The sequence below is a fragment of the Anser anser genome, assembly GCF_964211835.1.
Source record: "Anser anser genome assembly, contig: HAP1_SCAFFOLD_133, whole genome shotgun sequence".
NCBI lineage: Eukaryota > Metazoa > Chordata > Aves > Anseriformes > Anatidae > Anser > Anser anser.
In genome coordinates this window covers 278,010-290,230 of record NW_028153510.1, presented here as the reverse complement: position 1 = coordinate 290,230, position 12,221 = coordinate 278,010, and the positions used below count along the sequence as shown (strand labels likewise).

At 58.3% G+C, this 12,221-nt stretch overlaps 1 protein-coding gene across 1 annotated transcript; it reads right to left on the bottom strand.

Moving 5' to 3' along the window:
* Positions 1–1,021: 1,021 nt before the first annotated feature.
* Positions 1,022–10,826, bottom strand: LOC310892035 (ceramide synthase-like; the record flags this gene model as incomplete). The annotated part of the gene is made up of 4 exons (XM_083854217.1): positions 1,022–2,807; positions 5,224–5,319; positions 6,780–7,080; positions 10,753–10,826. 4 exons carry the CDS (start codon positions 10,824–10,826, stop codon positions 2,541–2,543), a joined length of 738 nt encoding a protein of 245 aa, XP_083710343.1. The 3' UTR covers positions 1,022–2,540.
* Between the last annotated feature and the right edge of the window lie 1,395 nt (positions 10,827–12,221).

The window sequence follows — 12,221 nt, the reverse complement described above, 5'->3', positions numbered from 1 at the left end:
CCTAACAGCCCCCGGTCCCCTGACAGCCCCTCGTCTCCTCACAAAACGTCCCCTCACAGCCCCTCTCCCCTCACCGAACGACCCCTCAGCCCTTTTCCCCCTCACAACCCCTCATCCCCTCACCGCCAGAACCCCCTAAAGCCTCGCACCCCCTCCCCAGAACCTCCCTGAACCCCTCCGGCCGCCCAGATCCCCCCAATTCCCCTCAGATCCCCCCAAATTCCCCCCCCCGGCGCCCTCAGCCTCCCCGTACCGGCCGCAGCCGCCGCCGCCATCGCTCCCGCCCGACCGTTTGAAGCCGCGCGGCGGCAGCCAATGGGAGGCGAAGAGGTGCGCATGCGCAGTGCGGGCAGCCCGGCGGGGCAGGGCGAAATGGCGGCGGTTGCTTGGCAACGCGGGAAGGGGAGGGGACAAAATGGCGGCGGTTGCCTGAGAACGGAGGGAAAAGAGGCGGGAACAGCGGTGGCGGCGGCGGTTGCCTGGCAACGGGGGCGGGGCGAAGCCAAACGCGCCCAGTTCGTACTGGGAAAGGGCCCAGTTTGCACTGGGACTGCGCCCAGTTTGTATTGGGATTGGGCTGAGGGTCCCAGTTTGTACTGGGAGTGGGCCCAGTTTCTACTGGGACAGTTCCCAGTTTGTGCTAGGATGGGGCTGGGGATCCCAGTTTGTACTGGGATGGGGCTGGGCGTCCCAGTTCATACTGGGAAGGATCCCAGTTCATTCTGGGAAAGGGCTGGGGGTGCAAGTTTGTACTGGGAAGTGTCCCAGTTTGTACTGGGATGGGGCTGGGGGTCCCAGTTCGTACTGGGAATGGCCCCAGTTCATACTGGGAAGGGGCCCAGTTCCCGACCTCCCGGCGGGCAGTGACCTCAGGGGTGTGACATCAGCAGTGGGGTGGTGACGTCATCATCAGGGCGGTGACATCATCGGGGCGGTGACATCATCGGGGCTGTGACATCATCGGGGCGGTGACATCACGATCCCCCCCCCCCCCCATGTCCCCAAGGAGGAGCCGGGCCGTCCCCAAAGTCCTTTAATGCAGCCGCCGGGACAGCGCGGGGGCACCCTGCGGGCACCCATGGGTGGGGGGGGGACCCCCCTGAGACCCCCAGAGGGACCTCAGGGTGCCCCTAAGGACCCCAGGACCCCCTTGGGACCCCCCAAAGGACCTCAAGGTGCTCCTTGAAGTCCCCAGATTCCCTTGGGACCCTCACAAGGACCCCAAGGACCCCTTGAAGACCCCAGAACTCCCTTGGGACCCCCATAAGGACCTCAGGGTGCCCTCTGAAGACCCCAGGACACCCTTGGGACCCCCGTAAGGACCTCAGGGTGTCCCTGAAAGACCCCAGGACTCCCCATAGGGACATCAGGGTGCCTCATAAGGACCCCAGGAACTCCTTGGGACCCCATAAGGACCTTAGGGTGCCCCCTAAAGACCTCAGGACTCCCCATAAGGACCTCAGGGTGCCCCATAAGGACCCTAGAACCCCCTTGGGACACCCACATGGACTTAAGGGTGCCACCTAAAGACCCCAGGACCCCCTTGGGACCCCATTAAGGACCTCAAGGTGCCTCCTAAAGACCTCGGGACCCCCCCATAAGGACCTAAGGGTGCTCCCTGAAGACCCCAGGACCCCCTTGGGACCCCAGTATGGACCTTAGGGTGCCCCCTGGAGATCCCAGGACTCCCCACATGGACCTCAGGGTGCCCTCTAAGGACTGCTGGAGACCCCAGAACCCCCTTGGGACCCCCACAAGGACCTCAGGGTGCTCCCTGAAGACCCCAGGACCCCCCTAAGGATATCAGGGTGCCCTATAAGGACCCCAGGTGCCCCCTGAAAAACCCAGGATCCCCTTGGGACCCCCACAAGGACCTCAGGGTGCCTCCTAAAAACCCCAGAATCCCATTGGGACCCCAAAAGGACCTCAAGGTGCTCCCTGAAGACCTCAGGACCCCCTATATGGACCTTAGGGTGCCCCCTGAAGACCCCAAGACCCCCTTAAGGACCTTAGGGTGCCACCTAAGGACCCCAGGATCCCCTTGGGACCCCATTTTGGACCTCAAGGTGCTCCCTGAAGACCCCAGGACCCTCTTGGGACCCCCAGATGGACCTTAGGGTGCTCCATAAGGACCCCAGGACCCCCTTGGGACCCCCTTAAGGACCTCGGGGTGTGCTCTGAAGACCCCGGAACCCCCTTGAGACCCCCATAAGGACCTCAGGGTGCCCCCTGAAGACCTCGGGATCCCCCATAAGGACCTCAGGGTGCCCCATGAGGACCCCGGGACTCCCCATTAGGACCTAAGGGTGCCACCTAAAGACCCCAAGACCCCCATAAGGACCTCAGGGTGCCCCACAAGGACCCTAGAGCCCCCTTGGGACCTCCATACGGACCTCAGTGCGCCCCCAGAAGTCCCCCCGCTCCCACAACTGCCCCAGGCCGCCCCCTAACCCCCCCCCAAACCCCCCTCGAAGGACCTCAGGGTGCCCCCCCACCCCACCCCACCCCAAGGGACGCCCACCCCGCAGTGGCGGCGGGGCTCAGGGCGGGTGCCGGGGCGGGGGCCGGAAGAGGCGCCAGGCCCCCCGGCAGATGAGGCCAAACCAGTAGAGCTGGGGGGCCAGGAGGGCGGCGGCGGCGGCGTTGTAGGTGGGGGGCAGCGCCCCCGGCACCCGCAGCAGGGGCACCCCGAGGTGGCGCCCGTAGGCCCAGTACAGGTAGGGGAAGAGGAGCACGCGGCAGCCCAGGAAGGTCACCAGCATGGCCACCCCGTTGAGCTTGTGCAGCGCCGTGTGCTGCCGCTTGTACTGCGGGGGGTGGGGGGGGGAAAGGGGTGAGGGACACGTGGGATGGAGGCCCACCACCGTCCCATGTTCTCCCGGGGACCCACGTGGCGAGGGACACGAGGGGTTGGGGGCCCACCACCACCCCACGTTCTGCTGGGGACATGAAGGGTTGGGGACACAAGGGGTAGGGGACCCAAATGTTGGAGGACACAAGGGGTTGGGAGCCCACCACCACCCCATATTCTCCTGGGGACCCAGGTGTTGAGGGACACGAGGGGTTGGGGACCCACCACCCCCCCGTATTCTTCTGGGGACTCAAGGGGTTGGGGACACAAAGGGTTGGGGACCCAAATGTTGAGGGACGCGTGGGGCTGGGGGCCCAGCACCACCCCAAGTCATGCTGAGGACCCAAATGTTGAGGGACACGAGGGGTTGGGGGCCCACCACCACCCCATGTTCTCCTGGGGACTCAAGGGGTTGGGGACACAAAGGGTTGGGGACCCAAATGTTGAGGGACACGTGGGGTGGGGACCCACCATCACCCCATGTTCTGCTGGGGACTCCAGGGGTTGGGGACACAAAGGGTTGGGGACCCAAACGTTGAGGGACATGTGGGGTTGGAGGCCTACCACCACCCCATGTTCTCCCAGGGACCCAGATGTTGAGGGACACGTGGGGGTGGGGACCAACCAAAGTCATCTTGGGGAGCCAGGGGTTGGGGACATGAAGGGTTGGGGACCCAAATGTTGAGGGACGCGTGGGGTTGGGGGCCCACCACCATCCCAAGTCATGCTGGGGATCCATGTGGTGAGGGACACGAGGGGTTGGGGGCCCACCACCACCCCACGTTCTGCTGGGGACATGAAGGGTTGGGGACACAAGGGGTTGGGGACCCAAATGTTGGAGGACACAAGGGGTTGGGAGCCCACCACCACCCCATGTTGTCCTGGGGACCCAGGTGTTGAGGGACACGAGGGGTTGGGGACCCACCACCACCCCGTATTCTTCTGGGGACTCAAGGGGTTGGGGACACAAAGGGTTGGGGACCCAAATGTTGAGGGACGCGTGAGGTTGGGGGCCCAGCACCACCCTAAGTCATGCTGGGGACCCAAATGTTGAGGGACACGAGGGGTTGGGGGCCCACCACCACCCCATGTTCTTCTGGGGACTCAGGGGGTTGGGGACACAAAGGGTTGGGGACCCAAATGTTGAGGGACACGTGGGGTTGGGCCCACCTCCATCCCAAGTCATCCTGGGGACTCAAGGGGTTGGGGACACGAGGGATTGGGGACCCAAATGTTGAGGGACGCGTGGGGTTGGGGGCCCACCACCATCCCAAGTCATCCTGGGGACTCAAGGGTTGGGGGACATGAGAGGTTGGGGGCCCACCACCACCCCATGCTCTTCTGGGGACCCAAGGGGTTGGGGACACAAAAGGTTGGGGACCCAAATGTTGAGGGACGCATGGGGCTGGGGGCCCACCACCATCCCAAGTCATGCTGGGGACTCAAGGGGTTGGGGACCCAAGGGGTTGGGGACCCAAATATTGAGGGACGCGTGGGGTTGGGGGCCCACCAGCACCCCAAGTCATGCTGGGGACCCAGGGACTGGTGACACAAGGGGTTGGGGGCCTGAATGTTGAGGGACACGTCGGGTGGGGGCCCACCACCGTCCCAAGTCATCCCGGGGACTCAAGGGTTGGGGACCCGAACGTTGAGGGACACGTGGGATGGAGGCCCGCCACCACCCCATGTTCGGCCAGGGGTTGGGGACCCGAGGGTTGGGGACATGGAGGGTTGGGGACCCAAATGTTGAGGGACACGAGGGGTTGGGAGCCCACCACCACCCCACGTTCTTCTGGGGACCCAAAAGGTTGGAGACCCAACAGGTTGGAGACCCAACAGGTTGGAGACCCAAGGGGTTGGAGACATGAGGGCTTGGGGGCCCACCACCATCCCCTGTTATGCTGGAGACCCAGGGGTTGGGGACCCAAGGAGCTGGGGACATGAGGGGTTGGGGGCCTGAATGTTGAGGGACATGAGGGGTGGGGGCCCAAATGTTGAGGGACACGAGGGTTTGGGGACCCACCACCACCCCATGTTCTTCTGGGGACCCAGGGGTTGGGGACCCAAGGAGTTGGGGACCCAAATGTTGAGGGACACAAGAGTTTGGGGACCCACCACCACCCCACGTTCTTCTGGGGACCCAAGGGGTTGGGGACACAAAGGGTTGGGGACCCAAATGTTGAGGGACACGAGGGTTTGGGGGCCCACCACCACCTCATGTTCTCCCAGGGACCCAGATGTTGAGGGACACGTGGGGGTGGGGACCCACCACCACCCCATGTTCTTCTGGGGACTCAAGGGGTTGGGGACCCCGGGGCTGGAGCCCCCCCGGCCACCCCATTGTCCCCCCGGGGCCGCGTTTCGGGGCTCACCAGGATGAGGACCTTGCCCAGGCAGACGAAGGGGGTGCTGAGCTCCGCCATCAGCAGGCAACCCAGGAAGAAGTCGCCCTTCCCCTGGCGCCACAGCTGGGGGGGGGGGGACACAGGGACATTTGGGGACACGCGGGGACATTTGGGGACACTTGGGGACATGTGGGGACACGGGGACATGGGGACATGGGGACATGGGGACATGGAGAAGCCAACAAGCACCATGACTCCGTGGTGGACCTCCATGAGTAGCTCCGTACCAAGGAGGTGTTCCACCACAAGTGTCCCCAAGTGTCCTCAAATGTCCCCAAATGTCCCCAAGTGTCCCCATGACCACGGAGAAGCCCACAACAGCGTGGTGGACCTCCATGAGCACGTCTGTCCTCATGGCCACGGAGAAGCCAACAAGGACCACAGCGTGGTGACCTCCATGAGTAGCTCCATCCCCAGGTGACCTTCTTCTACCCCGTGTCCCCAAATGTCCCCAAGTGTCCCCACGGCCACGGAGAAGCCCACAAAAGCGTGGTGGACCTCCATGAGCACGTCTGTCCCCGTGGCCACGGAGAAGCCAGCAAGGACCACAGCGTGGTGACCTCCACGAGTAGCTCCATACCCAAGTGACATTCTTCCACCCCATGTCCCCAAGTGTCCCCAAGTGTCCCCATGACCACGAAGAAGCCCACGAAGGCGTCGTGGACCTCCATGACCACGTCCACACCCAGCCGCCATCCCTCCACCTCCACATCCCCACGGCACCCTCGTGTCCCCACGCCATTCCCGTGTCCCCACACTGTTCCCGTGTCCACAAGGTGTCCCCCCGGTCCCTGTCCCCCACTCACGGTGGCCACGGGGAAGCAGACGAGCACCATGGCGGCGTGGTGGACCTCCATGAGCACGTCTGTCCTCATGGCCACGGAGAAGCCAACAAGGACCACAGCGTGGTGACCTCCATGAGTAGCTCCATCCCCAGGTGACCTTTTTCTACCCCGTGTCCCCAAGTGTCCCCAAGTGTCCCCAAGTGTCCCCAAGAGTCCCCATGACCACGGAGAAGCCCACGACAGCATGGTGGACCTCCATGAGCACGTCTGTCCTCATGGCCACGGAGAAGCCAACGAGGACCACAGCATGGTGACCTGCATGAGTAGCTCCACACCCAGGCGATGTCCTTCCACCCCATGTCCCCAAGTGTCCCCAGGTGTCCCCAGGTGTCCCCATGACCACGGAGAAGCCCACGACACCGTGGTGGACCTCCATGAGCACATCTGTCCTCATGGCCATGGAGAAGCCAACAAGGACCACAGCGTGGTGACCTCCACGAGTAGCTCCATACCCAGGTGACGTCCTTCCACCCCATGTCCCCAAGTGTCCCCAAGTGTCCCCGTGACCACGAAGAAGCCCACGAAGGCGTCGTGGACCTCCACGACCACGTCCACACCCAGCCGCCATCCCTCCACCTCCACATCCCCACGGCACCCTCGTGTCCCCACGCCGTTCCCGTGTCCCCACACCATTCCCGTGTCCCGAAGGTGTCCCCCCCGGTCCCTGCCCCCACTCACGGTGGCCACAGGGAAGCAGACGAGCACCATGGCGGCGTGGTGGAGCACCATCAGGAGGTCCTTGCGCAGGTAGGCGCCAGCGGCTGCCCGCAGGGATGGCGGTGGCCCGGCTTCGTGTCCCTTGACGCGCCCGCGGTGCCAGTGGCACAGGAACATGGCGTAGACATCGTACACAAAGTAGGGGACGGCGAACTGGGGGTACGCCCCCGCCAGCCAGTGCCTGCGGGGGGGCGCGGCGAGGACACCGGTGTCCTCGGAGGGCACAGGGGGAGGGTCTCGGGGGGACACGTGGGGGGAGGGGCTTGGGGGCGGCACGATTTGGGGGCACAGACAGCCAGGGATTTGGGGAGACCCCAATTTGGGAGACCTAGACACCCAGAGATTTGGGGACACCCCGATTTGGGTGACCCAAGTGTCCCAGGTGGCTTTGGGACACCCCAGTTTGGGCACCCAGACACCCAGGGACTTGGGGACACCCCAATTTGGGGCACCCAGACACCCAGGGACTTGGGGACACCCCGATTTGGGTGACCCAAGTGTCCCAGGTGGCTTTGGGACACCCCAATTTGGGCACCCAGACACCGAGGAAATTGGGGACACCCCGATATGGGGCACCCAAACACCCAGAGATTTGGGGACACCCCGATTTGGGTGACCCAAGTGTCCCAGGTGGCTTTGGGACACCCCAATTTGGGGCACCCAGACACCCAGGTGTGGGAAAGGAATTCACAGGTGGCTTTGCGCTGCTTCACACATCCCTGAATTAGAGATAATGAGGAAACAAGCGGTAGAAACAAAAACTTGAGCAAGGTGGAGATAAAGTAAATTGGCTACAGTGTTAAAGATGAGCTTTGGGCAGTGGCCAATTGCTGGCTGGCTCGAGGCGCGTGTCTGAGGGTCTCTAACCAATTGTATGACAGATTCGGGTGCGTGGACAGCGCGTGGGGCTACGGGGAAAGTATATGTAGTAGTGAAAAAGGGCAATAAACGTCTCCAGTTCAAGAGCCATCAGGAGTTTGTGTCTTGCATCCCTTCAAATGGTGACTCCGACGTGATCAGGGAGGAGCAGCGCTGCACGAGCGTCCGAAGGGAACCCAGCCGAATGAGTCAAGCTCACAGCTGGACTGCAGCTTCAACCCCGGGACATCACCTGAAGGACAGGTGAGCGGCTGGGCATTGATCATGGGAGCTAGCCTTTCGGCAGAGGAAGAGGCTATAGTGAAACTACTAATGCAACTCCTAATAGACAGGGGAGTAAAAAATGATCCGTTTAAAATAAAGCTATTATTGAAATTTTTGCAAAAACAAGGGCTCCCCTCAATGGCTTCCACAGTATTTGATGTAAAAACTTGGGACCAAGCGGAGGAAAAAATATGGGAAGCAGCGTCCAGTGGGGATACTGATGCTGCTGAGGTAACGGCTACGTGGCGGCTGGTGACTGAGACTTTAGGATCGTGGCAGGCAGAAAAGGAAGTACAGAACGCCACTGCCCAGGCAATAACAGCAGCCGAACCGAGATCAGAGCCTGCAAGGTCACCAGAGCGGTGCGATTTGATAGACCTAGGGGATGACAAGGAAGAGAGCCACGGACCGCCGCCGCAGAGCCCCTCCCCGCTAACCCCCTTGGCTCCCACCTTGCCTACCCCCGATAATGCCTCCCTGCAGGCCTGAGCTTTCGACCCGCGGGAACGATGGGAGCTAGTGCGCCGGGAAGCGCTAAAGGATGGGGACGCGGTAGGAATGCCTTTCCCGGTGCAGGTGCGACCTAATGGTCCAAATGAATATCATGCCTTCCAATGGGACCTAATTAAAGAATTAAGAAAGGCTGTGACTACATATGGATTACACGCACCATTTACTCAGTCATTGTTAGAAAATGTTATGACTGGTCAATTGTTGGTGCCGTACGATTGCCGTCAGATAGCTGCGCTAATTTTAACGCCAACACAAAAATTACTCTGGGAGCAAAAATGGAAAGAAGGGTGCGAATTAGCCGCCCTAGGTAACATAGAACGGCAGCCTGGCGACCCCCTCCGGGGAGCCGGGATCCCACAGTTGATGGGGACCGAGCCGTTACTTGATCCGAGATTGCAGGCTAGGCTCAACGATGCCGTCCTGTGGCAGTCCGCGTCTCTGGCCCTCCAGGCTATGCTGAAGTTGCCTGAAGTTGGAAAAGTCCAGCCATCATTTACCAGCAGTAGGCAACAAGTTACCGAGCCTTATATGCAATTCATTGATAGATTGCGAGACGCTTTGGGCAAACAAATTGACAACCACGAGGCCAAAGAGGCCCTTATGCTAAAACTGGCAGTGGACAATGCAAACACAGACTGTAAGAAAATACTCCAAGCCCTGCCTGCTAATACTACATTAGTACAAATGATAGAGGCATGCAGTCGAGTTGGATCCATAGAACATCACAGTGCTGCTTTGGCCGGAGCTTTTGGTGCTGTGCTTCAAATCGGAGGTAAACGGTGTTCCCGCTGCCAAGCCACGGGACATTTTGCTGCTGAATGTCCACAGCGAGGAGCGGGAGGGGGGACGTGGTAACCCTGCTCCTCCCGCTGCTTGCCCACGGTGCGGCAAGGGATGGCACTGGGCTAGCCAGTGCCATTCGAAGCATAATGCAGAGGGAAAACCTTTACGATGGCGGCAGGGAAACGGGAAGCGGAGCGCGAAAAGGCAATAGGTGTAATTGTTAATGGTTTCCGAGATATGGTTTCCAAAGGATAGAGTTGAAATGCAACGCTAACGCAGGGTCCAGCGCCACCTGCACCCCCGCTGTCACCTCCGAGCACCCGCACACCCGCCCCGCCGCCGGCTGCTGCGTTTCTCAGGTTTGAGCGCACGCCCGCGCGCACCGGGCGCTGCCGTGTTCCGCCCGCTGCTGCGCCCGGGCCCTCCGCCCCGCGGGACCCCGCTCACCGCCGCCCTCCGCCGCCGCCGCTGCTGCCCCCCGCCATCCCCCCCACCCCCGGGCCGGCTCCCCCTCAGCCTGCCGGCCCCTCTGCTGGTGCTGCGGGCCGCCGGCGGCAGCTCGGCCGAGGGTGTGGGTGGATCCCCTGAAAAGGCAGCCACAGATCTCAGCAGTGAACGCAAACTCAGTAAATCCCAGCAGCTGAAAAAAGTTTTCAAAGAATATGGTGCTGTAGGGGTTTCATTCCACGTTGGAATTTCACTAGTATCTCTAGGAATCTTCTACCTGGCTGCGTCAAGTGGCGTGGATATGACTGCGGTTCTCTTCAAACTTGGTTTCAGTGAGTCATCGCTGCAATCTAAAAGGGCTGCTGGTACAGGCACATCCCTGTTGGCATATGCTATTCACAAATTGTTTGCTCCAGTACAAATAATTTTTGTGCCAGCGATACAGATGGCAACGTTTAACAACAGGAAAACATCACATTGTTCCTCATCCAGCTAAATTAGACGGCTAAGCACCTGAACGTGCTTTCTCACAAACCACCGTGTCCCCTGCTCACCACCTTTGGGTTTTTCCAACTAAGACAAGAGTTGCTGTTGTAACATCACAATTTGCGTGAATAACAATCTGTGTAGCTCAAAATATTACACTGTTTCTCTCTCTTGGGGTAGAATATTTGCATTGTGCCAAATGCTAGTAGATATTTTCATATATTTTCTATGCTTTGTGATACCTTAATATATGCAGATTTTCAGACTTGTGTCCTCTTGTGTTAGAGATAAAAACCATAAATGATGGAGAAATTACATTGTGAATGTGTCTTAGGCTGTTAAATATTTGTTTTTCAGTTGTTTTTTTTTTAATGTATGTATTTAAGTAAATTTGTTAGCATATTTTTGACAATTTATATTCATAAATGTTTTGAAGTAATTGTTTCAGGGAAAGTATCTGTGCTGCACTCTCAATAAAAATGTGCTAAATAAATAAAAAAAGAAGAGAGAAAAAAAGAGAAAAAAAAAGAAAAAGAAGGAAAAAAAAAGAAAAACCTAGTACCTTTGAATATTGTATCGGACTCGCAATATGCTGTAAGTGTCGCTCAGCGCATTGAGAGGGCCAATTTGAGACATATCCCAAAGGAAAACTTGTTTCTAAAATTTAAAGAACTGTTATTTTTGGTAGAGCAGCGAGTGCACCCATATTGTATTATTCATATGTGGAGCCACACCATGTTACCCGGTATTTTTGCAGAGGGTAACGCACATGCTGACCAGCTAACTAATATGACCCTGACTGCCCTGGTGCCTAAGGTGCTGGAGCAAGCATGGTTATCCCATGCCTTTTTCCATCAATCCGCCAAAGTCTTGGCGAAACATTTCACTATATCGATCGCTGACGCCAAATTGATTGCCCAAACATGTCCTGACTGTCAACAACATGTTTTGACCCCATCTTTAACGGTAAACCATAGAAGTCTACGGTCCTTACAGTTATGGCAGACTGACGTGACGCATATTCCAGAATTTGGTCGCTTGAAAAATGTTCATGTATTGGTAGATACTTTCTCTCATGCTATTTGAGTGACAGTTGCGGTGGGTGAAACTAGTCGCCACGTCCAGGCTCACGTCCGTGTTGCTTTCGCAGCGCTAGGCATCCCAAAGGAAATAAAAACCGACAGTGGCCCCGCCTATACTAGTCACTCCCTTCAAACCTTTTTTCAGACTTGGGTTATCTGACACACCACAGGCATTCCTCATTCCCCCACGGGTCAAGCCACTGTTGAGCGCACACATCGCACCTTGAAAACACTGCTAAATAAACAAAAAGGGGGAGACACCCAGGAAACACCACAGAACAGGTTGGGAAAGGCACTTTACGTAATAAATCACCTATCATTACCCTTTCCTCACAAAGAGGTACCGCCCACAATAAAACATTACAAAAGTATGAATTCCACACTGTCACGGGTGCCACAGTCAGAGCAGGCCTTAGTAATAGTAAAAAATTTAAATACAGGTCTTTGGGAGGGTCTTTGGGAGGGACCCCAGCCCTAATAACTTGGGGTCGAGGGTATGCCTGTGTCTCCACAGGTCACGGACCAAGATGGGTACCAGCAAGGGAGGTAACGCCACGGTTGGCCTCCTCCTCACAATCGCCGCTGTCATCGATTATTGCCAGCCCTGGGTCTCCATCCAACCACGCTGCAACATCTGGGTCACCCTCGCCAACATGACAGGACAAGAAGTGATGTGCCTGTCCCGGGCTAGTGCTAACGAGCCATTCATGACATGTCTGGTGGGGAACCCGGCAGATAACAAAGACTGGACTGTCTACTTGCCGCAAGCGCCCCTAGAGCCACAGGAATTAGATATCCTGGGATGTGAAACAGCAACAGCATGTGTAAGGTTTAATTTCTCAGGCAAAAAAACAAATCATGAAACAAATGGTCAACGCCACACTTGCTCCTTATTGCAATGCATCTCTTTGCTGTAATTATACAAAACTATAATAGCATCATTCCTTGC